The 27,478-nt window shown below is 45.5% G+C and overlaps 1 protein-coding gene across 1 annotated transcript in view; it reads left to right on the top strand.

The window, feature by feature from the left end:
* Window positions 1-27,478, top strand: part of LOC115095608 (sperm flagellar protein 1-like) — a 105,707-nt gene that overhangs the window by 62,910 nt on the left and 15,319 nt on the right. Inside the window, exon 6 of the mRNA XM_029609578.1 lies at window positions 21,286-21,388. Within this exon, the coding sequence (XP_029465438.1) occupies window positions 21,286-21,388 (103 nt within the window). The remainder of the gene's footprint in view (window positions 1-21,285; window positions 21,389-27,478) is intronic.

Genomic DNA, 27,478 nt, shown 5'->3' with positions numbered 1-27,478 from the left:
CTTATTTAAATTATTAAATAGTATTTCATGTTTGAGTTGTTTTGAAACATTTTATTGGTGTTTGGGAAATTTAAAAAAAATGTATGAGTTTTTTAATAATTGGATGTTTACTATTATGATTGATGTTTTATGAGGAATGGTTATGTTTCTGTTTTCCCATTGTTGCACTGCATACAGAGACTGGCTTGTTGCAGTTTCCAGTTCATTTATTGTCTGCACAATTATATTTATACTTTCCAATCTATTCTCTGTTTAGTGAGGGTTTGTTTGTGTTCTGCTTGTGTGACCAAGGTAGGCTGTTCTGCTAGTGTGTAGTTTCTCTGTATGGATCTATAGCAGCCTGGCTTGTTTTGTTTTCTTAATAGGAGGTCTATTGATTTTTTAAGGCCTAGTGTAATATTTGCAGTGTTGCTTTTTATGGATAAGGTTTTGCTATTTGAGCGCTGACAGTTACTACCATTTTGGTATGGGAGGTTTACTTAATAGTAATTCAGTTTAATCATGCTAAGCCCATATCCAACACATGTTACAATAGTGCTAATGCCATTTGGGTTCCAAGTGTCTTTTTTACTTTTTTGCAGAATTTTCTGGTTAGCACCACAATAGTGCATGTAAATGGAATATACATTTTGTTGTAAATAGTATTGTTACCTCAGAAGACTGTACTTGCATGTACAGGAGTCATGATTTGTGTACAAATCTTGTTTTCAATGCAGAAAACATGGATTATGTGCATAAATCATAATTGATGCATGCCAAGCATAAAAAATGTGCACATTTATGGGTTAGCGCACTTTTAAAAACTTTCCATACATTAGCATATCATTAGCGTACTACATTGGTAGTTAACTGTTTTTAGCATGAGTAAAGTTCAGTACATATTTTATACTCATATCTTATTACACTTTTGATTCATTAGAATATCTTTTCCAATCAGCACTGATCCCAGGGAGACTGACAGCGTTAAACACTGATGTATTTTCAGGGCAGCATGTGTTATGAAGGTTTGAGGCGGATTGCAAGAAAATAGGCTGGGGGATTTTTTTCAAATCTGGCCCACATGGTATCCGTCTGACTCCCTTGTGCGCTTTCCCTGCATGATGTGTTTCAATAGTTCCCAAAAGCACACCAAAATGACCCTTCAGAGGTACATCATGTGACCTGGAGCCTGGCAGAATCTAGCCAAAAAATCTGCAATGTAAATTTCAAATGTTTCCTAAATAACTAAGTGGTAGAACACACTCTAGACCAGGGGTGAGCAAACTGAGTGGTGGGCCCTGGGCCCTCTTCCATCCATGCAATCAGATGCCGTCTGGATTGGTTACATCTCTCATAATTATATCTTGGATTCCTGATCTGGTATTGAAGTCTCTTGTCAACCAATCTGCTCTTGAACCAGATGCCAAATAATATGACAACCACAGTGCCAGCCAGTGTCTGACACACACACACACAGTCTCTCAGACACAAACACCCCCACATACTCTTTCAGACACCCACTTTGTGTGTGTGTCTTTCTCTCTCTGATACGAAGACACCCACACATACACTCTCGCTCTCAGTGTATGGGTGTGTCATAGAGAAAGAGTGTTTATAGGTGTCTTTCTGTCAAGCCGATACAGTAAAGCGCGGCTGCGATTACCCCGTTTCTAACCCGCTTTGTACCTGCAATTTGGCCACGTAAGTCCAACCCGCGATTCACTATCCCTTTTAACCCATCCTTACCACTTCTTTAAATCAACGGGTAACCCTTTCCTCCCGCGGCATGTATATGATATGTAAACGATCGGATTAACTATTCCCTCCCATACAGTAACGTGCGCCCCGATTATCGCTTTTTTAACCTGCAGTTTTGCCGCATGTTTAACCTGCTAATTTACCACCTACCCTTACCCCTGCGTTAGTGTGGAGCGTCAGGCAAACCGAGACGAAATTTCACGGACAAACTTTCCCCCAGCCCCTGCTCACCTGCCCTGGCCGCGTCCATGGGTGCCGATCTCCCGCGCTGACAGCTCCGGAGCAGTCCCAGTCAGCCCCACTTCACTGCCTGACCCCCTCACTCCCCGGGACAAGACCAAAGTGAATCGGGCAAACTTTCTCCCAGCCCCCGCTCACCTGCCCTGGCCGCGTCCATGGGTGCCGATCTCCCACGCTGACAGCTCCGTAGCAGCCCCAGTCCTCTCTCCCCTCCTCCCGGGGACAACCGGCGGCGAGAGCAGCTTCAGCAGCCCGGGGTGGATCAGGCGCTCCCCATGGCTCCCAGGATTCCTATTCTCTAAAAGGTAATGAGCGCACGCCTTGACCTCGGACATCCAGCCGGGCGCTCAGGTCATGGCGTGCTACCTAAACCACCCCCGCCCCAGCCCTATCTACACCCCCCTACCTTTATTCCCAAAGTTACGCCTGTTCGAGCCGGTTGCCGGCGCGCCAGGTTCCGGTCCAGGGACTGCTCCGGAGGCTGCGGCCACGCCCCCGGAACACCCCCGGGCCAGAACCACGCCCATGGCCACGCCCTCGGAACGCCCCCAGATGACGCGCTGCCGCGACATGCTCCCAACACGCCCCCCCCAGAAATCCATGGGACTTATGCGCGTCCCGGGGCTTGCGCGCACTGCCGAGCCTATGCAAACTAGGCTCGGCGCGCGCAGGGGGGGGTTTGGGGTAGGTTTTCGGGGGTTACGCGCATAACCCTTTGAAAATCTACCCCTATATTTACATGCATTGCTGTGGTACCAACCAGAAAACCCTGCAAAATAAAAAAATAAAGAGACACTTGGATCCCATATTACATTAAGCCTATTGTAACATGTTGGGTGTAGGCTCAGCTCTCAGAAAGTCTTGGGTAACCTGAATTACAATTAAAATATAGTAAAACTCCAATACCAAAACAGCAATAACAGCCAGCATTCAAACAGTGACAACCCTACCTATGAGAAGGCAATATTACAAATATTACATCAGGGTCTAAAACACTAATTTGGAAACCAGAACAAGCTAATCTTCTATAGGTCCCTACACTGAAACTACATGCAAGCAGAATACCTCACCTCTGTCACACATGCAGAATACAGATCAACCCTCACTAAATACATAACACAAACCATAAAGTATACATAGAAATGTGCAGACAAAAACTGAACTGGAAACTGCAACAAGCTAGATCCTATATACAGTGCAAAAATGGAAAGAGAGAAACATTACCATTCCTCAAAAAATATCAATTCAAGAAATATAAATCAGCAATAGTAAAGCCATACTAATAAAAAAGAATACATATTTCAAAAAGCTGAACAGCCAATAATTAAACTCATAAAAAACTTTAAAAAATTTCCCAAAAAACAATAAAATATTTTTAAACAGCAGAAACATCAAATAATAGCCAATAATTAAAACCAATAAGAATATAACAAATCCCCCGCTTTCTATATTTTCAGTCACCCTGAGATTGTTCTGGATTAGTGGGAGTGAGGGAGGGCACAAACTTTCTCTTCCCTCACATACATGCTGGTACACACACACTCAAACTCCCTCGCAACCGCTAATACACACACCCACTGACTCATACATACACATACGTCAATCACACCCACTGGCTCAAATAGAAACACCACACACACACACACACATGCGCACGCTTGGTCACACCCACTGACACAGTTCCACTGCCCTACACACCCACTGATACATATGCACACGTGCATGCTCCCTTGTACACTTCCACTCTCTCTCTTTTCCTGTGCTACTTCTGAATATATATATATATATAAAAGAAATGTACTTACAATGATGGGCAGGAGGGATCCAGGCTGGAATAGTAGCTGATGGCCTTGCTGTAGGAAGATGTAAGTAGAAAGACCCGATGCAGCGGGGTGGGGTGATTTTTTTGCCTCTGCCCCAACATAAGGTGGGCTGTTGGCAGAAATGAGTCAGAGGCCATCAGTCAAGACCTGAGCCGGGGTGAGGCAGTAGCGGGAGGTCTGCCGGCTGCCTTGCAAGACAAAGAGAGTGATGGGGTGGTGTGAAGGAAGGCCTCAGAACCCTTCCTGCTGCCGCGGTGATGAGGGAAGAGGCAGGGAGGAGCCCACAGAGCTCAGCAACACTGTGGAAAAGAAAACAAACAAAAATGCAGTCCTATAGAGCCACGCTGCAGCCGTGGAGCAAAAAAATTTTTTCAAAAGCCATAGAACCGCGGCTGCAGCCATGGGAAAAGAAAAAAAGAAAACAAACAGAAATGAGCGCTCCGCGAGAACAGCTGCTGCGGGCCAGGTTTAATTGCAGCGGCTCCGCGGGCATTGGGGCTCCTGCGATCAACACCAGTCTCATGAGACTGGCCTGACCAGCCCAGTGGGGCCAATCTGCCCCTGATGGAGGTCCATCTTAATTTCTCTACCAGGGGCCCAAGACTGCTATTATATGAAGAGAAGTGCCTATCAATTGAAAAAATGTGGCTAGCAAGGAATATCAGTTAAACTCAGCAGAGGCAGCTGAAGTTACTTATCTGAATTCCTTAGCACAGAGAAAGTCTAGGAAAAAAAAGGCAAGCTGTAACTTTTTAGTAATGGACACATTATGAAACAAAACACAAATGTACATTTGCAATCTGACCTTAATTACTGCTCTTTGAATCCTGAATTTTTTGAGAGATGATATTGAAATTGTGGAATGATAAGAATGTGATAATGATCAGATTTTTCTGAAGATTGTCAAAGAATAATGTGATTTATGGCCAAGAGAGTATGAGCAAAAAATACTTGTATGACCAATCTGTAAAACATAGAAATGAAAAGTACTGCAGTTGGAAGAAATAAAGTTTGATAAACTTGGCAGATTGATAGCTTTTGTTACTGATTAGAACAAAAAAGTAGGTTCCTACATGGAATAAAATGTAAATTGTATTGCAACAACAGTTAACATAGCAGCTTCCTATGACTTCCATAAATGAATTGTAAAACAAGTTTCTGGCTCTAAAAATGAAAATACATTTGGCAAAGCTTAGGATAGATTGTGTATATGTGTCACTATACTATGCCAAGTTTTGTCCCTATTACCTTAAACAGAAAAATAGACAAAGAAGAATGGGCACAGAAATATTCCCTAGATCCAAAGATCCATAGCCCCAAGGGAATACAGTTGGTTAGAAGTATGTAGATGATATGTCATAACCAAACCTATTTCTAAACTGTAGCTCATGGAAGAATGTAATTTTGCCAAGAACATAAGGTGAACTAATGGCAGAGCGAATAGTAGAACTCAAGGCATCTTGATCTCAGTCTTAAGCCCATGCTATAAAGTATTTAGATATGAGGAAATAGATATCACACCAGACTGAGATTTACCATCAAAGAAAGAGAAAGTACAATTCAGATACCAACCTTATTCAAGTGGAAACTCATATTTTAGTCCCTGTAGAATATGGATTCTGAACCTGGGGTAGCTTCAGAGAGTCCATGGAGAATCCATGGACATATATATATAATGAAAGGTGGCTCATGAAAAACCTCATTTATAATTTGGGCTTCTGATTTTAGGTGTTTATAAATTGTAAATTTGGTTGTTTAATTTCCAGCTAATTAGGGGTTCTTTAGAGGTACCAAAAATCAGTGTTTATTGATGTTTTCATGGTGCTGGTACTGTTGTTGGATATCTTTGTACAGGTGCGAAGTCGTTAACATGAAAAAGGCACAAAAACAAAGCGAAGATTCAGGATTGGTAAAGGAGGGATGAGAGAGTACCAGGAGAAGTGATGTTTTTCTGATGTTTATCTAATAAACACCTATTTTATTTTTTTGCTTTGAGGGTTTTATTGGGGTTTATCAGTTAAAACCTAAAATCAGAAGCCCTATTTATAATTGAATAGGGTTCATCCTTTATTTTTCTTGAATTTTAATTATATCTTAACTGTTGACAAGAGACCTGCTCAACTATTTGTCCCTATTTCTCCTTTCTGCTCTAAGCAGCATTAGCCATAACCAACACTTCCTCTTCCCACTTTGTTCCCAACATTTGCTCTGACCACACACAGTCACTCATCTCTAAGGGAGATTTATGGCTACAATGAGCGTTAAATGCTGACTATCACAAGCTTTAAGGGCCTTACACCTGCCCCTATTACAATGAGCTGTTTTGTATGGCATTTGCATGTATGAATTTTGCAAATCCATGCAAAGTGGCTCACACATACCTAATCCTATGCTAATAAAATTACGTGGGTGCCTTTGAAAAAAATCAACCTCATTGGGAGGTATTGTTTTCCTGCAGGAGCATCAGGACACTAGCACTGTTCACCAATGATCCTGTGGGAAAATTTAAAGGGACAAATAGCCAAACACTCCACCCCCCAATCTCACAAATCACCCCAGGGATCTTTAGAGACCCTCACCTGCAACACCCCTTCCCCTGCAGACTTCCGAGGTGGTTCTGCCTCCTCCAAAAAGGGAAAAATAATCATTCAGAAACCACATAGCAACAGCCTGCCCCTCCTCTAACCCCTCCCATTGTATGCAAAAATGTTCCGCCCTTGCCTCAAACCCCCCCCTTCCAAAGACCCTCCTCTCAGAAACCCCCATTCCTTCCCACCTTGCCTCCAGTCCAAATAAGAAAATATCCCTAGAGGCCAGTGGTTCCTCCCAAGCTCCATCCTTGGTTCAGTCTCCAGACTTTGCCCCATCATGTGATAGGGGCAAGATCAGGTCAATGCCATTTTGGAAAATGGTGTTGTGACTGGCCCCCCAGTCCATAACTGTATGCCTTAGTTCCATTTCCCTTTTCGTAAACATCATGAGCTATCCATCACATCTTGCCCTCCTCCCAATTAGGAGAGCCGAGATTGGTTGTTCATGCCATTTATAACCAGCCATTTCACATTTTAAGGTATAGCTAGAGTCAGTGCAGATCAGACACAGAGCAGGAAGGATGTAGATTTTGTCCCTCCCTGGTGAGGCCTCCCTGCCTCATCAGTGTCCCTTTTTGGAGAGGGATTCACTGTGCCCAACCTGCCAGTGGATTCTAGGTATTTAGTTAGGATATCTTTTGGGCCTGAATCCTTTTGGATCTTGCACTCTTTAACAGAAGAGTGAGCCCATTCACCCCCTGAATGTGGCAAGCACCTGTGACAGGCTTGTCTGTGTGAGATGCTTGAAGGCTGGAAGAATGCGACCACAGAAGGGACTGTGTTTCACTCTGCACATTTGGGAAAGGTCATCCTCGCTGGCTGTGCTCAGAGGATAGGGGCTGAATATCAGTGAGCCCATTCTCCCCATGAATGTGGCAAGCACCTGTGACAGCAGAATACCAGTCTAGGAAGGTTTTGTAGAAGAAAGTATATCTATTTTGTTGTGAGGAGGTTTTTTTGTTACCCCTCCTCACTGGGAGCCTGGCTGGATCAGCAGGTTCCTAACCTTTCAACCCGAGAAGTCCTTTCAGAACTAAAGGAATCAAGTAAGAACCTGGAGACCCCATCCAGATCTCCAACAACATGAGACCAGGATATAGGGCTGGGAGTTCAGGAAGATGCTGGAGACTGAGGTAGGATTTTTGCTATACTTGAAGGGGACCCCTGACATAGGAATCCCAGGTAAGCCACTGGGAGAGCTTTGAGTGCAGAGTTTACATAACCAACTGGGAAGTGCAACCAGCTTGCTGAAAGAAAGGACACCTACCCAAATCAAGATACCCTAACTTAATGGAAACAGAACGTAACTGCAAACTAATTTCAAGATGGACTTTAATTTGCCTTTAATCAATCAGTACCTTATTATTTAACACCCAGTACCTGGTCCTGCCTGTTTATTCACAGCATGTCCCTCCAGGGAATGCCACAACTAACAAAACACACACAGGATTACACACCACTGTCTGGGCCATAGCCGAGAGTCTCTCCCCATTAAAAGAATCTCACCCAGGGATCAGGAGTCAAGCTTGGGATGGAGTCAATTAGCTGGAGCAGCCCCGAAGGTTATAAATTAGATGTGTGCCCTAAGGCAATCACCACTCCTGTAAAAGGGGTTACAGTGTTGACCGGGCCCAGAGCAAGAGAGCACTCCAGGCCTCCACTGATTGCCAGTGCTTCCATTTTGAGGTTTGGGAGATAAAGATGGGGGTTAGGGTGCCCAATCAGACCCCAGGAATATTTTCTTATTTGGATGGAGGGGATGGGAGAGGAAAGGATGGGGGGTTTGAAGGCCAGGGGGGGGGAGGGTTTTTGCAAACAAGGGGAGGGGTTAAGAAAGGAAGCGGGCTGTCCCCATGCTGTTTTAGAATGGTTATTTTTCCCTTGTGGGGGGGACCAGAGCCATCTCAGAAAGTGGCAGGGACCTCCACTGACCCCCAGGGTGATTTAAGAGGTTTGGGAGGGGGAAGAGTCTTTTTAGGGCCTTGGGCTTTGTAATGCAATGGTGGCCCTGGCCGAGGTGGGCTGCCATTGCGCAAATAGGCCTCGTTTCGGTGCGCAATTTTTTTGTCGCATGTTCATTCCGCAATAAAATTTGTACGCAGCAACTGCCATGATATTTTGTTGGGAGGGGGCAAAATATCGTGGGTACTCTCCCCTACAATATTTTGTGTCCCCCATGATAAAGGATCGCAGTTTAGTACATGACTCTATCTATTTGCATAGCTTCTCTCTCAACATTTGCAGATATTCTATGTTATCTCATCTCTATGAGCTACAAAACACCTGGGATCCCAGTGCCAATGCATCTGAGCAGTAAAGTAAGTTATAATTAGAATAAATTATTTCATTGCCTAAAGTGTTCAACATGTTAAATAGGGCAAGCAAAAAACAAGGAGCCTGGTAAAAACATTTAGCCAAATAACTGCATCTGGTTAACTTGCCGAGCTGCACAGTACCTCAAAATGGACCTCCAAAATGCTAAGAGCTACATCAAATTTGGATTTACCTTTATCAGGGATTAGGAAGGAACTCAGAAACCTCATTGCTTGCTGCATGGGAAGATTTTGAGTAATCAGAGCATGAAGCCTGCAAAGCTATGAGAACATCTGGAAAAAAATTCACCCTGAAAATATTGAAGATGGATTGGTGTTCTCAAGCAGAAGACATGATTTGATTCATCTGGCACTTTACTTAAAACTGGATTTTCTTCAACTCAATAACTTGCTTTGAAAGCATTGTACAAAGTGGTCTGCTTGATTATCAAAACAAGAAGCCACATATGATTGGAGAAATCTTTATCAAGTCCTGTTCTCTGAAAATGGTTAAGTTTGTGTGTAGCAAACGGCGTCAGAAGGAAAATGAAAAAATACCATTGTCAAATGCTGTGATCCTCTAACAAGTTCATGAAGAATATATTTAGATATTCTTCAACAAATGATTGGGGAGTTGAAAGCCAGCCCTCTTCCATTCAGAATCAAGAAAGAATTCCTTTTCTACAAACCACTGGTAGCAACCACAAAAACAGAGACTGGTTTCAACCTTTTCAAGGAACTTTTTGCAAATCATGACTTTAGTGACTGGAGCAAGAAGCTGGGGAGGATTTCCATTATTTGGACACTAGCAATGCCTGGGAACAAATTGGGTTTTGTGGGTCCAGTGTAAACAGTTTCTTCTGACATTACTGTCACCTCATCCTTCAGCAATATTCACGTGCCTCAAAAATACTACTCCAAAATTTGAAGCATATAGGGGCAGATTTTAAACATGCGCATGGGCGCAGATTTGTTTGCGCAACCTGGCGCGAACAAATCTATGCCCAATTTTATAACATGCGCGCGTAGTCGCGCGCATGTTATAAAATCCAGGGTCGGTACGCGCAAGGGGGTGCACAATTGTGCAACTTGTGCGCGCTGAGCCGCGCAGCTTGCCTCCGTTCCCTCCGAGGCCGCTCCGAAATTGGAGCGGCCACGGAGGGAACTTTCCTTCTGCCCCACCGCACCTTCCCCTACCTAACCCCACCCCCTGCCCTACCTAGAACCCCCCTTACCTTTGTTGAAGTTACGCCTGCCTCCTGGCAGGCGTAACTTACGTGCGCCGGCCGATGGCCGGCCCGTGATCCCAGTCACAGCGGCAAATGACCGCTGTGCCTGGAGGCTCAGGCCACGCCCCGCCCTGCCCCCGGACCGCCCCAGACCTCCCACACCCCGCCCCTTTTTGCAAGCCCCGGGACATACGCACGTCCCGGGGCTTGCGCGCACCGCCGAGCCTATGCAAGATAGGCTCGGCGTGCACAGGGTCAGCTTTTCGGGGGTTACGCGCATATCTTATGCGCGTAACCCTTTGAAAATCTGTCCCATAATGTCCATTGTCATACAGGTTGTGAACTTCAAATAAGCTCATGCCACAAATCTTCATGTCTTCAAAATTCTGTGCCAGGAGATTGGCTCATAACACAATGACCTTCTTTTTTATATAGAAGTTTGTTAGTTCTCACAAGGTCAAGGTTTTACTTGGCTTATGAAATTTTGGATGGAGGTTGTCATGTTTCTTCAAGAAAAAAAAATGTAATCTCTCTTGAAAAATTTGAGAATCCAGATTTTGTCCTGGGTCTGGCTTATTTGATGAATATTTTTCCTCATTTGAATGACCTGAATTGTATGATTCAGGGCTTGATCTGAACATCATAGATGCTGGGGAGAAGTTGAAAGCATTTCTGGATAAGATGTCCCTCTGGAAAATGTATTTAGAGAAGGACTGGTATGAAAATTTCTCAAAGATGGAACAGTGTGTTCTGATTCATAAAAAGGCTGAAGAAATCTTGCCAAATCACATCAAGGCTGAATTGTTTTATAACTCTTTATTTAACTTTCCAGGCAAAACATTAGATCTGAAAACTAAGAAATGAAATTGTAGACCTGCTATTGGAAATTTGTAGGGTTGCCTATGTAACACCAATTTTTAAAAAGGAATGAAGGGGTGATTGAGGAAATTATGTTAGAAACTATCATAAAGAACAAAATTGCTGAATATATAGATAGCAAAGCACTAGAGCAGTAACTGCACTCAAAATTAATAAATCACCACGATGAATGCAGAAAATGTTTACATAGTCTGTTATAGTTGTTCAAATAAATCTTTTTATTCATATGGCAACTCCACTGTTTTTCATTGTTACTTTCAAAACGGGGGTCCCCTGACACGGACCCGTGTTTCACCGAGGCTGCGTTGGGAGGGACAAACAGTTTGTATCAACAAGTCTAAAAACAAAAAATGAAAAAGGACTATGTTAATCAATGGATCACACGCTGACAACAAATTTTATAGATCAGATATTTAAACATACCTTTATAAAGCTTGCAAATGTTTTGCAGGGAGCGCGTACTTCAATTCAACAATTGTATTTTTAAGCACTGTCAAAAAAGGCTCAGCACACTGAGCATGCCCAGCATGCCGTTATCCGTACGTCCACGCCAGGTCCCCTTCAGTCTCTTCTTTAGTGCAGTGCAGTTGCCTTGCGGTTTGTGGAGCTCTTCAACTTTCTTGTTTTTTTCACGACAGTATTGGGTTTTTTCCCATTTTCCACATCAGGTCGCCCTTCACGGTCGGTGCCTCCTCAGCAAGGGAGGTTAATTTTGCCTGTTTTCAACTTTGCGCTCGATTCCCAACTACTCACCTTACGGTAACCGCTGGTCATCAACTGCATGCCGGGTGTTTTTTTTATGGCATCAACCGGTTTTCGGCGGTGCCCCCAGTGCCTGCAGACTATGTCTATCATGGATCCACATGAGGTTTGCATCCTCTGCCTGGGGGCCTCGCACGACATCCATGGGTGTCGTCTGTGTAACCAGATGAGTCCCAAAGGCCATTGGGTGCACCTTGATAAAATGGAGAAACCTTTCAGCTCTTCGAAGTCTGCTCCTTCTACTCCTGCATCGGAACCATCGATGCCAAGAGGTCACGGGGAGCTTCTCGATACACTCCCTTCCATTATTCTTCTCGCTGGCTCTTCAAAGGATCGTGGGAACAGTGATAGATCCTCGGTGATTTCATTGCTCTCCCAGACATCGGGGTCCTCTGCCTCCTCAGCCCCAGGCAAAGACCGGGCCGAGCCCCCTGGGAGATCCCACTAGCATTGCCACTGGTTGCCATCAACGCATGGCTCCGGTTCCAGTGTGGCACCAGCGGCTGGCAGGCCGCCACCGAAGCGACACAGGCCATCGGAGGCCCCATCCTCCAATGCTCATGGGAGAGCCAGGCATTCCCCACTGATATTGGTGCTGGGCACCGTGCCACCTCGGAGACCCAAGGAAGAGCTGGTGACACCTTGTCCCCCTCCTTCAGTCCTGGCCATTCCATACTTTCAGGAGGAGTTGGACCACAGGGTGCAATCCATGGTGCTCAAAGCACTTCAAAGCATCAAGCCGCCCATGCCACCGGCCCCCATACCAGTGCCCGAATCTCTGACATCGATTTTAGCACCTCTGTTGGAGTGGCTGGATGTCCTTTTAGGTGCTCTACCGACGCAACCAGTGCCCAAGGGGCCTTTGGTTCCCCAATAGCCACCAATGGCCCCCCCGCCAGAGTGATCCCAATCCTCGGGTCCTCCGAGGAGGAAGATACGGCTGGTACCGTGTTTCCCAGACCACGGTTCCCCGAGCCCCTGCTGGGACCCTTCAGCCTCCCGCGACCTCTGGTCCCCTCGATGCCAGGGGAACCGTCGATTCCAGTGGTGCCCTCGAGGCCTCCGAAGCCATTGGAGCCTAGGGCTGATGCCCCTCAAGGGCTGCACCCACATTGCGCTGGCCATAGTGAGGAGGAAGGGCCTTATGACCCTTGGGGAGGATTCCATGGAGTCGTCCTTTGATTATTCAGACGACCCCCCTCTCGGAGCCCTCCCCATTGGAGGAATGGCACAGGTCGCCCTCCAAGGATCTGTCCTTAGTGGGGTTTGTCAGGGCCATGGCTGAAGCCATTCCCTTTCAGTTGCTCATGGAGGAGGATGTGTGACATAAGATGCTGGAAGTACTCCAATTCGTTGACGCTCCTAAGGAGATCGTGGTGTTTCCCATCCACAACATCTTCAAGGACCTCCTCCTCCAGATGTGGGAGCACCCTATTTCTATTTCCCTCATCAGCCGAAAGGCTGATGCCACCTATTTGGTGCAGTAAGCCATGGTGATTGAGAAGTGGCACCTCCCCCACCAGTCAGTGGTCATGGACTCCGCCCTGAAGAAGGCCCGGTGCTCCCGCATGTATGCCTCTGCCTCCCCCCTCCCCCCCTCCCCCGGGCTGAGATCATAGGGAGCTTGATGCTTTGGGCAGGAAGGTCTTCCAGGGTGCTATGCTGGTCACCCGTGTTGCCTTTTACCAGCTATACATGACCCAGTACAACCAGAACCTCTGAAAATGGGTCCAGGACCTCGGAGAGGGCTTGCCTCAATAGCAACAAGAGGCACTCTCAGGCATTGTCCTTCTGGGTCTAGAAGTTGGCAAGTATGAGGTGCGTTCCACCTATGATGTCTTTGAGACAGCAGCCCGCATGGCCGTGGTAGGTATTGGTGCCCAGAGAATGGCCTGGTTCAGAGCTTCTGACCTCCATCTGGAAGTGCAAGAATGGCTAGCAGACCTCCCCTACACATGTGAAAACCTCTTTGGGGATAAGGTACAGGATGCAGAAAGTGCAATTGAAGGACCACTATGACACCCTTCAACAGCTTTCCACCAGCGCCTCTGACGCCCCGTCCTCGGCCAGGAAATCTTCCAGGCCAGGATCCCGGAAACCCTCCTGTCTCTCGGACTCGTCCACCATGCACCAGCTCCAGGGGCCGCCCTCACCAGCAGCGAGTGCCCAGGCCCCAGCCAGCACCCCAGCAAGCCCCGGCTACAGGCTTATCACTGGCGGCGAGGGAGCGAAAGTCAGTCGAGCGTACCTCTGATGCAGGATCCCCCAGTGGGAGGCAGGCTTCTAGGCTTCGCCCATAGCTGGAAGGATGTTACGTCGGACTGTTGGGTATTGTCTCAACTTCAATCAGCTCCCAGAGGCCTCTCCCCCATGTCCATCGTTTGGTTCATCCGCCCAACAGTTCATCCTTCAGACGGAACTCTCTGCCCTTCTTGTAGCAGGCACCAAGGGTTCTATTCGAGGTACTTCCTCATTCCCAAAAGGAATGGTGGCTTGCACCCCATCCTCAACCTCAGGGCATTGAACAAGTTTCTCGCAAGAGAAAAGTTCAAGATGGTCTCTCTGGGCACGCTAATTCCCCTCCTTAGAAGAAGAGACTGGCTTTGCTCCCTTGACTTCAAGGAGGCTTACGCTCACATAGCCATTTTCCCAACCACAGAAAGTATCTCCGCTTTGTGGTGCGGTGCGCCCATTACCAGTATAGGGTGCGGCCTTTTGGGTTGACCTCAGCCCCCCCCCCCCACATCTTCACCAAATGCCTGGCAGTGGTGGCGGCCTATCTCAGACGTCGGGTGGTGCATGTTTTCCCGTACCTAGATGACTGGTTGGACAAGAGTGATTCCCAGGCAGGGACTCTAAGTGCTCTAGTTCTGACAGTGCAGTTGCTACAGGCCTTGGGGTTTGTTATCAACTACCCCGTCTCAACTCTGCCCCTCTCCTCAGCTGGACTTCATAGGGGCCAAGCTGGACACGGTGCAGGCAAAAGCGTTTCTGTCCCGGAATCGGGCTCTTACTCTCGCCTTACTGGCAGCTTCTGACCGCAACAGCCGACAGGTATCAGCCTGCCTTCTGCTCCGTCTGCTAGGCCACTTGGTGGCTTCCATCCATGCCATCCCTCTTGCCCGCCTGTGCATGCGGAGGGCTCAATGGACCTTGCAATTGCAATGGCGATAGGCCTCCCAGGACCTCAAGACTCACGTTGCAGTCACAGAACCTCTGCAAATGTCTCTGTCCTGGTGGGAGGAACCTTTCCATCTTGGAGAGGGGACTTCCCTTCCAAACTGCTCCCCCTCAGGTGATCCTCACCTCCGACGCCTCTCCTCAGGATTGGGGAGCCCATGTGGATGGCATCCATACACAGGGTTTCTGGACCGCCTCTGAAGCCCGCTGTCAGATAAGCTTCCTGGACTTCGGGCAATCCGTTACACCTTGTGGGTGTTCAGAGACCAGTTGTCGCACAAGGAAGTCCTGATCCGGATGAACAACCAAGTAGCGATGTGGTATATCAACAAGCAGGGCATGAGCTCGTTCCTTCTCTGTCATGAGGCGGTGCAAATGTGGGCCTGGGCCCTGTCGCAGGGGATGTCTCTGCAAGCGACATACCTGCCAGGACATCTGAATGTGCTGGCGGACCACTTAAGTTGCTCCTTCCAGCCACATGAGTGGTCCCTCAATCTGGAGGTAGCGACCGACCTATTTCGCTGGTGGAGTTCACCAGATGTGGACCTTTTCGCTTCCCCACACAACTACAAGGTGAGCAGGTTCTGCTCCCTGTGGTCAGAGGGCGGACATCCAGCCTGCGATGCCTTCTCCCTTCACTGGGGGAGGAGCCTGTTGTATGCGTACCCCCCTCTACCTCTCCTCTTGAAGACACTGCTGAAGTTTCAACAGGACAGAGGGACCATGATCCTTGTGGCACCCTTGTGGTCCCGACAGGTCTGGTTTCCGCTTCTGCAGGACCTGTCGGTGCAGGCCCCCATCCGGCTAGAGACGGCACCCAATCTCATCTCGCAGAATCAGGGCGCCCTGTGCCATCTGAACCTCCGAGCGTTGGCTCTGATGGCTTGGATGTTGAGCGCGTAGTCCTTCAGCCCTTAGCGCTCTCAGACGGTGTCTCCCAGGTACTGGTGGCGTCTCAGAAGCCTTCCACTAGGAAGTTCTATGGCTTAAAGTGGAAAAGATTTTCCATCTGGTGTGCAGGGCATGGCTTGGATCTTTTCTCATGTCCTCTTCCCCAGCTGTTGGACTACTTGTGGCACCTCTCCGAGTCTGGGCTTCAAACCATCTCGGTCAGGGTTCACCTTAGCGCTGTTAGCATGTACCATTGGGATGTCGCTGGCATGCCCATTTCAGTGCAGTCTTTAGTTGGCCGTTTCATGCGGGGCTCTTCCAGCTGAAGCCCCCTCTTCGGTCTCTTTTTGCATCCTGGGACCTCAACATTCTCCTGGCTTGGCTCATGCGCCCTCCCTTTGAGCCACTGCAATCCTGTGATCTGAAGTTCCTCACAAGGAAAGTTATATTCCTGGTGGCAATCACTTCGGATTGTAGAGTCAGCGAGCTTCAGGCTCTGGTTACATACCCGTCATACACGAGGTTCTTTCATGATCGTGTGGTCTTGTGTATGCATCCTAAGTTTCTGCCCAAGGTGGTGACTGATTTCTACCTCAGTCAGTCCATCGTTTTACCCACCTTCTTTCTGACGCATCATTCCCGCCTAGGGGAATGGGCTCTTCATACCCTGGACTGCAAAAGGGCCTTGGCTTTCTACTTAGATTGCACTTCCAGCCACAGCAGCTTTTTGTGTCCTTTGATACCAACAGGCTGGGAACGGCGGTGGGTAAACAGACCTTGTCTAACTGGCGGAAGGCAGGCCTGAGCATAGCAGGCGGCCTGCCTTCTGCTATGCTCAGGCAGGCCTTCCGCTCGCCGGTAGAATAAAGGCTCACTCTGTGTGGGCTATGGCAATATCGGTGGCTCATTTGCGTGCAGTCCCCATCATTGAAATTTGCTGAGCTGCAACCTGGAGTTCTTTTCACACGTTTGCTAGCTCATTACTGCTTGGACAAAGATGGGAGTCAGGACAGTGCATTCGGTCAATCCGTCCTGCGCAACCTATTCCAGACCTGAACCCAATTCTTCCTGTTTGCGCCTCTTGTGGGAACCAGACAGTCCCCTACCGACCCACAGCGCCGCAGTTGTTGTTGTGCCCGTTGGCACCTTGTTCGGTCGCTGTTGGTCTCTCCTGTTAACAGGGACAATCTGGAGCTTAGTACTCACCCACATGTGAGGACTACCATCCTGCTTGTCCTAGGAGAAAGCGCAGTTGCTTACCTGTAACAGGTGTTCTCCTAGGACAGCAGGATGTTAGTCCTCAGGAATCCCGCCCGCCTCCCCACAGAGTTGGGTTCTCTTTCCAGTTTGATTTTTATTTTTTCGCTCATATTTTTCTATGTTACAAGACTGAAGGGGGACTTCGTGTGGATGTGCGATAGCAGCATGATGGGCATGCTCAGTGTGTTGGTCAAAGTTTCCTTTGACAAAAGTTTTCCGTGCTGAGCTCCATCAGATGATGTCACCCACATGTGAGGACTAACATCCTGCTGTCGTAGGAGAACACCAGTTACAGGTAAGCAACTGTCCTTCACCCCTCCCCCCCAGTGCCCCCATATGAGGTAGCTTACATAAAAGTAAAGACATTCAGCTTACACCACGGCGGTGGGAGTCTTGTTCATTGAATGTTTGCTGAAGCTTGCACCAGGCCCTATGGAGGGCATGGTAATGGGTCCTTCTTCTGCAAATGGGAAATAGGTGGCGCTCATCTGCCACCACCAGGGATGCCAGAAGAGCAGGGTCCCTGGTGGTGAAATTCGGCTGGCCATCTTACATTCATGCAGTGAAGAAGGACAGGAAGTCCCGCTCTTGCATTTCCGTGCGCATGCACGCAAACATATGCGCACACGTGAAGATACGCAAACCCAGTGCTCGGTGCACCCAAGGACACATGCTGTGCACAATAGATGTGCGCAACTTTCAACCAAAACATGCGCATATTTTGCATAGCTTGCATGCATATGTGTGAGCATTGCAAAATACATGCCGCTTGCAACGCGACACACCATATGTGTGTTTATGGCCATGCGCATGCATATTTTAAAATCTACCTTAAAAAATACAACTATGCTCACCTCCATTTACAATAAGTCGAATATAATTTTGACATATTGTGCCTCTGACTGCTAGTAAATTCTTGTCTGCAGTTTTTGGACAGATTTGGATTTTAAAGAACAGAAATTCACTAGATTATGGATCAAAATATTTCATTCAAGTCTTTTTTATTTTTTCATGGTAAAATGTAAGAAATAAATTATGTTTTACTGGAGTAGATTATAAATGCATGTGAAAAGCAGAATATGAAAATACGAAAAAAAAAAATCACATCCCCATAAATCATGTGACTGAGACTCCAAACCAGTTACTCTCTCTCCTGCAAGATGTGGAGTCTTCTTTTGTTAAACAAAAAGCAAAAGAAACATTATTCCCTCTAACAAAATAATAAATAAGGTGCCTTATATGACAATCGAAATGTCCTACTGTAACCTACCTTCCTCTAGTGATGTAACACAGATTCTAGTTATGTGGTTCCTGCCAACCTGAAGTAGAAACTTGAACAACATATATGAACATGTCATATTTAATCCATGATGTAGCCATGAAGCTCATTAAAAACTCCCATGATAAGTCAAACTAATCAATAATATATAATCAGGTTGACTGAAAAAAGGAGAAAGGCAGGAAGAAATCCATTTAAAAATATCTTAGGAACAAGAATCAAAAAGCAAGTTCTAAGTGATATCTTGTTATTGGACTACCATAATACATCAGTGACTAGATTTCAAGAGTGATGGTCCCTTCATCGGGTTACTGAAGGGAGCATAGTTCTGAAAAGCAAGTCACTGATGTATTAAGTTATTCCAGTAAAAAGGTCTCACCTACAAATTGTTTGACCCTTATTTCTATATATTAAAATAGACTAAGGGGTCGTTCTCTAACGCTATCGCACGCGAATAGGGACTTTTCGCGTGTGATAGCTAGCTTGGGGAGGAGTCGGGGCGGAGTCGGCCCCGGAAGAGGAGGAGTCGGGACGGCACCGGGGCCGACTCTATGGACACATCGCTGGCAGTGAAAGGTAAGATTCCTTATCGCCGCCAGTTTCGCGCCGAATAACTATACCTTTTATGGTGTAGTTATTCGGCGCGAAAGCCGGCAGCAATTGCACCGCGGCAGTGTGATCGCTGCCGGCGATCGCAGGACCGCCCCTCGCTTCGCCCCCCCGTTACTGCCGGATTCTCTAAGGTCTGCGACCTTAGAGAATCCAGGCCTAAGACAGCAACCACATTGCTTTGCACAAATATCTTACAATGATGCATCGATCTGAAAGTATATAGAAGAATTTTGTGAGTCTAAGAATAACATGACTAAACCTCAGGGAGAAATGATGCTAGGCAAGGATCATTTCCTGATTCAGAAACCAAGTAGTGTAATGTGGGAAGATTAGTTAATAAAATGACTTGGATTATGGGTCAAAATATTTCATTTAAGTCTTTTTTATTTTTTCATGGTAAAATGTAAGAAATAAATTATGTTTTACTGGAGTAGATTATAAATGCATGGTTTGGCAGGAAATAATTTAAATGCAAACTGTTTTCCTACAAGGAGTGAATATATCAGTAAGGTTCTGCTGGAGGCAATGAATTTTGTACTGTGCTGCTTATCCTTAAAATGCAGATCTCATACTATTCTATTTTAAAATTGCTCTTGTTTATGCTAACTTCTGTGAAAATCCAAGTTATACATTGCTGCTACCTTGAAATTAAGTAGACTTTTGCCTGAACTAAATGGGCATGCTTTATAACTTCAAAATAGAAGGGTTAGGGCCAGCCCAATGACGCTTTGACAGGCAGAAGGTTCCCTGGATGTATTCCCAGACCGGGACTTCTGCACCCTGGGTCGGTTGGGGCTAGGGATACTGTGAAGGTAAAATTCACAGCCCTTGCAGGGAAAGGAGTTGTGATTAGGGATGTGCAGAAGGAAAAGATACATTGCTATACGGTATTCATTGTGCCGGGACCCAAATCCGTTGCATCCATTTTCATAGGGGGAAACCCGATTCATCCATTAGTTACATTCGGTATTCGTTTTCCATTAAAGTTGGAAAAACAAAAAAAAACCCCATCCCAACCCTTTAAATGTAATTAACTACAATCCCCCACCTTCCTGATCCCCCCAAGACTTGCCAAAAGTCCCTGGTGGTCCAGCGGGGGTCCGGGAGCGATCTCCTGCACTCAGGCCATCGGCTGCCAGTATTCAAAATGGCGCCGATAGCCTTTGCCCTTACTATGTCACAGGGGCTACCAGTGCCATTGGTCAGCTCCTGTCACATGGTAGGAGCACAAGATGGCGCCGGCCATCCATTGCGCCTACCATGTGACAGGGCCGACCAATGGCACCGGTAGTCCCTGTGGCATAGTAATGTCAAAGGCTATCGGCGCCATTTTGAATACTGGCAGCCGATGGCCCGAGTGCAGGAGATCGCTCCCGGACCCCCGCTGGACCACCAGGGACTTTTGGAAAGTCTTGGGGGGGTCAGGAGGGTGGGGGTTTTAGTTAGTTTTTTTATATTCGCTCCTTAAGACGCACAAAAAATTTGGTAATGATATGTTGCATTCGTGGGGGTTCGCCATGCGTTTCGCGGACCCACGAATGCAACGAAAAGGGACCTATCCGTTGCGGATTGCACATGCGTTCAAAACGAATGCACAGCCCTAGTTGTGACCATTATTAAGGTTAACACCTGGTGACTGGATTTGGAGTCCATGATACAGGGTTTCAAATGAAGCTCTGGTGCATGGCTCCTGGCCTCAAGGCCATTGCTGTAATGATCAGACTAAGGACAGTGGGAGACTGGGTCTCTAAAGATATGAGAAAAATTCCTGAGTAATTGTAAATGAAGGTTTATATCTTCAAGATCCTAGCACTTGCTCCAGTTGAGCTGGAAGAAAAAGCACAAAGAAGAACCTACTGGGCAAAACAAAGGTGGCTTAGGTTGACTATGACAATAGAAATCAGGCTAATTTTTGTAAAAAGTTTTCAGTTTTAACATTTATTCATATTTTATATGCAATACTATGTAAAAATGAGCAAAAGTGCAGTGATTAAGAACAATAAATGATTTTAAAAATCATGTAAATGAGATGACCCACCTCAAAGAGCTCACAATCTAAGAAATGTCCTGCTCTGTCAGTGAAATTTGTTGCATTCCATTACATGAAACATCTTTTCAGTCAGAGGGACAGAGTGAGCATTTCTTCATATTTTTAAATAGAAAATACAATGAGGGCAACTTTCATGAAGTTGCACAACAGCAAAGTCCACGTACTTTTAATGAATTTTCAAAGAGAAACTGCCTAGCTATAATTGCTGCTATGTGTGTGGCTGAAGTTATGGAAGAAAAACTATATACATATATTTGAAAATTCTGTTATACCCATGTAGTTTACTCCCCTGTCCCAAACACACTTAAGCAGCTAGCTGGCTAGATCCTTTCCAGAAGATGGTCTGAATAAGTGTTAAGACATATTTCCTCCATATCTGTGTTATGTATTTAAAAATAGAAACAATCAAAAATCATTTTGTCAAATAAATTCACTTTCAGGTCTATCCAAAGCCCAAATGAACGTGCACACCCGGATCCTCAAGTTCAGTTATTATTGGAAGAAAAAGAACAAGCATTGTTAGCCCTCCAGGAAACAGTACAAGTAGGTGCAAACCAGAAGCAGTGATGGGTGACGTTCAGAATCGCAGAGCCTGCTGCTTCGGCAAGATTCACGGCAGGCTGCAAAACGAAATGCTGTGTTACAGCACTGTCTCATGGTGCTTTGGCTTTATCTTTCAGGTTTCTATAACACTATTGTCCTTCATGTTTTAGCCATTTATTTTGAGGTGGAATGGTCAAAGTCTGATGGAAAACAAACACTACAAACATTTGTGTACAGTACCTAATCAAAACCCAGAGGAAAGCCATAGCACGCCAGTGCATGCCCCGCACATATGTCAGATGTTGCTTTTGCATATGAAGGATTACACAGAAAAAGATATCTGTTTAGGGAAAGACGTTTTCTAAACATTTTATGCTGGTAATCAGGCCTTTGGAAAATTGGACATCCACTCCCCCCGCGACCACTTTTACCCATGAGAAAAAAAGATGTAGGTTGGAGAGGGGAAGTGCACACAGGGCTTTCATTTTGAAATCCCCATGTGGATTTTCACAGGGATACTTTGAACCTGCTTTAAAGCAGATGGAAAGTGCACATGTACAAAGTAAATTGTTTGCCCTTGCTATCCCAAATTTTGGAGTGGAGACTCTCTGGGGAATTTCCGTGCAAAAATTAACTTGCAGGCCCCGTGAGCAGTCTCAGAATTGCTCCCATATTGGACACCTGCAAGCATTGAATTAGCACAAGTTTACAATTTATGAGCAATGGCAGCAGTTATCAAGGCTTCAGTCCTGGACACTGGCCATAGGAAGGATTAACTTCATGTCTTGTTTCATACATTAGAAAAAAATTGAAAGAAGAAAGAAAGTGCTCAGATTCTGTAACCAACTAAAAAGAGCTTGGCAGTGGTTGCCTGCTTGTTACTTCCACATTTTTACATGCCATTTTCATCTGTCTAAGATTGCTGAATAACAATGACCATTTTTCATACTTAAAAAGGTTTCACTGTGCTTTACAGTCATAGCACTGCAGAAACATGCATTTTTGACAATTCTCTTGTAGATAATCACATTCACAGTGCAAAAGCATCTTTATTATTACTGACAAATGGAGAGGAAAAAAATGTCTAAAATTACATTAGGCTCAGGATTTGAAATGAAAAGTCCTGTTCTGTATTATCACAGTATTACTAGACCCTGTTCTTTTCTTAAACACATTAATTCATTGTGCTACCTTAGATTCCCAGTACTGTTTAGTTTTTAAGCAATGTGTGTCAGAATTTATGTAAACAGGGCTGTGAGACTGGATGATTTAATGGAATGACACAGATACATACATATAGGGCCTTATTCAATAAAGATACTTTCCATAGGTGCACAATTTAGAAAAGTCACCTTTTACCTATGGATTACCAGTTCAAATTTAGTTCAGGTTGCTAGTAAATTGTAACATAAACATGGGTAACAGAATGTGGACCACCTCATCACTCGTACAATTAATCCTTACAGAGCAGAGTTGAGGTACATTGGCAGGGCATTAGGGAAACTTGCACTATTCTCTTCCTGTGTGGTATCTGTGCTGTGCATAAATATGGGACTTCATTGTCCAGTGAAGTCTATCCACCTGCACTACAGTCAATTTCTTTTATTTTTTAAATGATGAATGGTTCTGAAGAGATTTGCCATTTGGCACCAAAGATGCATATTTTATTTTGTTTCCTGCAAACCATTTTTTTTAACAGGAAGAGAGGTGACATTTTGGTGAGATATGTGGCATTTTAATTCCTGTTAGTAGTGTTAAGGGGAAACAGGAGGGATAGAATAAGCAAAAATTCACCAGTTCTCACTCCTGATTCATATCCTCTGAAGTCAGCTTGGACCCTGAAACCTTTGGCTGGTTTCCTTACACTTGTACATATGACTCATACATTTAACATTGAACTGAAAGAAAGCAAAATGGGCTTAAACTGAATTTATAGTAAAACAAGCACTCTGCATGCTAATACAAATACATAAGATGAAAAGTAACATTTGTTGATTTCAATTGACTGGCTGGAGCAAGATTTTTGTATAAGTTATAGTGCTTTCATTACAGTCCATCTGTCTGCAAAACTGAATAGATGTTTGGCATACTTCAAAACTAAATGTAGTAACCCCATGGAAAATAGTTGGTTTCCACTCACAGCATCATTTTTTAAAACTCAATACACTAAACGGGACTGCGTCTAACCAGAAAGATTTGATCTCTATTTTAAAAGAACACAAATAAGGAGACAGCCATCTGCCCCACAAACCACCTGTGTGTGTTTCAAGAACAAACTGCTATGAGGTGAAACATTTTTTGTGCTTAGCAAACTAACCCCCTCATTTATCAAAATGTGTTTTCGCATGCGATAGCACCATATTGTATGGTGAGATGCAAATCTGAAAAAGAGGAGGAGTGGGCTTGTGAAGTCCTATTGCACAGCTTTAATTACAATGTTTTCAGTAGCATTAAATCATGTGATAGCTTATGTTACTGCATTGTCTGAGAGAAAGAGAAAGAAAGAGAGAGAGAGAGACTAACTGTAATACCCTGACCCTAGATAGGTATTTATATCTCTATGGGAGGCCCACCTAGTAACTTGATGTGAGGTTTAGGTATGACTGTAGGGGTAAGTGGCCATGTTGACATTCAAAGTGAGACGTATGAACAGAACAGTGGTCTCTTGTGAAGATTTGATGACCTTCGGAATGAGGAAACTCACTCAAAGATGAGATTTGTGCAGTGTTCTCTCCACATAGCTTGATGTTACCCAGGTAGAGTGTCCATCAAGCTAGGTTGAGAGAACACTGCACAAATCTCATCTTTGAGTAAGTTTCTTCACTCCGAAGGTCATCAAATCTTCACAAGAGACCACTGTTCTGTTCATACGTCTCACTTTGAATGTCAACGTGGCCCCTAACCCCTACACTAATACCTAAACCTCACCTCGAGTTACTAGGTGGGTCTCCTATAGGGATGTAAATACCTATCTAGTGACAGGGCACTGTAGCTAGTCTCTCTCACTAAGAGACCATTGTTCTGTTCATACGTCTCACTTTGAATGTCAACATGGCCCCTAACCCCTACACTAATACCTAAACCTCATCTCAAGTTACTAGGCTGGTCGCCTATAGGGATGTAAATACCTATCTAGGGATAGGGCACTGTGGCTAGTCTCTCTCTCTCTCTCCTTCCCCCCTATCTATTAGAATAAAACACACCCCTTTTGCTATCACATTTTGATAAATCCAGGCCTAAGGAGGTTATTTTTCAAAGCATTATCGCGTGCATTAGGACCATATTGCATACGAAAAGGGCCTTTTCGCATGTGATATGCAAATTAGGGGAGGGAGAGGAGTTGGCCGCGGCTCCGCTGCCAGCGATATTGTGAGGAACATTATCGCTGGCAGTAGCGCAGCGAATAGCTACACCTTTTCCGGTGTCGCTATTCGCTGCGAAAGGCCGCAGCCGGCCCCACCGCGGCTGGCGAAATTGCACAGTCATGGTGCGAATAGCTGCGGCCTTTCACAGGCCCATCCCCCTTCACCCCGCCCCCTTTTTCACGGGATTCATCATTCCGCAGGGAATGATGAATCCTGCCTTAAGACCGAGATTCAACAAAAAGCTATAAATATAGGGAAAATAGCATCTGTGATAAAAAGGAAGCGTGGTTAGGCTAATTGCCCTGCTCCCAAATCGCACTGGTAATTTTCGCAAGCTGCGATAAATTTATTGCACCAGTGCTAATTTTCACAGACATGTTAACAACCGAAAAGATTTTTATTACAAATGCCGTTTGGGCAGGTGGGCAAACGAGCAAGTGAGATAGAGAGAGACCAATATGTAATTTTGCTATTTATACCACTGTAAGAGGGGGTATTTTTAACTCATGGTGGGATTGGGGGGGTGCAGTTTCACATACACAGAGTACGAACAGCAAAGTTGATATCAGTGAAAATTTTCTGTCATTTGGAGCGATGAAAGATAAAAGAGGAGTTGGTTTGTACAATATACTCTACCTAGCTTGATTGAAGCTAGATACAGAGTGCATCAAGCTAGGTAGAGAGTACATTGACAGGTAAAAGAGGACTTGATTTGTACAATGTACTCTCTACCTAGCTTGATGCACTCTCTAGCTTCAATCAAGCTAGGTAGAGTACAAATCAACTCCTCTTTTACCTTTCATCGCTCCAAATGACAGAAAATTTTCATGGATATCAACTTTGCTGTTTGTACCCCTGACTGTATAAATAAAACTGCACCCTCAAACCTACCCCACCCAGAGTTAAAACTGCCCCCTCTTACAGTGGTATAAATAGCAAAGTTACATATTGGTCTCTCTCTCTCTCTCCTCCTCCCTCCCTCTCCCTCCTGCCTGAACACGTTAGGAGCTGCTCATTTCCATTAACTCCACCCAAACTCCTCCCACTTTCATAACTAATGTGTTTAACACAAAATGATAAATGACCCTGTAAGGGCCCTGTTTGATAAAGTGTGTAAACACACATTAAATGCCAAGTTTGGTGCTTAGAACATGTAACACATTATTGGAAATACTTGGTGATATCAATAAAGCAAAAAAATTTGGCTCAATGTGCAAAAAAATATTAATGAGCTGTGTTACATACAAAGCAGCTCATGAATATTAAAATAGCTTAACATAAATTACATTACATCATGTGATTTGTGTTAAACCTGAGAAAGTTAATTACATCTTAAGAGTTATAATTAACATTTATAAAAGGCATTGGCAGGCTGTCTCAGACCCCCACCCATGATTCAAAAAGGGGCACATAGCCCCAAGTGTCCTCAGTCCCCACACAAACACCCTTTCTCCCAGTTAGGCAACCCTCACTCTCCCAGCAAACAAATCCCCTTCCCCATTAGATATCACACAGGTTGGACTTCACCCCCTCGATGATCAAAGAACCCCCTCTCAGCAATGTCCACCCATCCCCACCACCCAAGTCCCTTCTCATCCCCGCCTGGACTCTCTTTTATCCCAAATTTTAAGTAACAGAGAACCAAGGGCAGGAGTAATCCCCAGTTGCTTCTGCTGTGCCAGCAGTGATATTCAAAATGCTGCCAGCTGACCTGAGGCTCCCCTTTTCCCGCAGGGCAAAGAAGAGTGTCAGGTCAGCCAATGCCAATCTGAAAAATGATGCCAGCAGGGCAGTAGCAATTGGGGATTGCTTCTGACATAGGGACTCCATCACTTAAAATTTCAGGTAAGGTAAATATGGGAGAAAAGGTAACTGTGTTTGTTTTTTTTTACCAGGCTGAGTGTTCTTTGATTCTCCTAGGACAAGCAGGATGGTAGTCCTCACATATGGGTGACATCATCAGATGGAACCCAGCATGGAAAACCTTTGTCAAAGTTTCTAGAACTATGACTAGGCACACTTAGCATGCCCAACATGCCACTATCCACGCATTCATGTAGGGTCCTTCTTCAGTCTCTTCTTTTCCCTGGAGCGTTCATCTTGTGGATGTGGAGCTCGCGCGGTTTTTGGTTGGAAAACTACCACGATCGAGTTAATTTTTCTCGGTTTGTCTCGCTTGGTCCCTCGATCTCCCAACCCTAGTTAGCGGGCAACATGGTGAGTTTGTACGTTCCTAGCAGTCGATTTCTGATGGTGCCATCTCCCGGCGGCCACCAGCCATTGACCGTTTACCAGTTGTTTTTCCAATTGTGTCATCAGTCTTTTGCCGATGCCCCCAGTGCCCCCAAACTATGTCCATTACAGCCCCCCATGAGTTCTGTATTTTGTGCCTGAGGGCATCGCATGATGTCTGGAGCTATGCGTTCTACGCCCATATGTCCCCCAAGGGGTGCTGGACATGCCTCAACAAAATGGAGAAGCTGTTCGGTCCCAGGAAGTCTGAGCCCTCAACGGCATCAGGGGCATCGACGCCTCAGGATAAAGATGGGCCGGTGACCACCAGTCCCGTGTTAGCTTCTCCACTGTCAGGTTCCCAGAACAAATTGGGCACTGAGGACCAGCCTCTTTCTATTTCCTCTCGGTCCAGGTCCAGTTCCTCACCATCTCCCTCGGCTCCAGGGAAATACCGGGCCGAGCACAGTGAGAAGTTGAGGAAGTACCATCA

This window comes from Rhinatrema bivittatum, chromosome 7, assembly GCF_901001135.1.
Source record: "Rhinatrema bivittatum chromosome 7, aRhiBiv1.1, whole genome shotgun sequence".
NCBI classification, from domain to species: domain Eukaryota; kingdom Metazoa; phylum Chordata; class Amphibia; order Gymnophiona; family Rhinatrematidae; genus Rhinatrema; species Rhinatrema bivittatum.
Note: the sequence above shows the minus strand (reverse complement) of the source record. Positions and strands in the feature narration are given on the sequence as shown.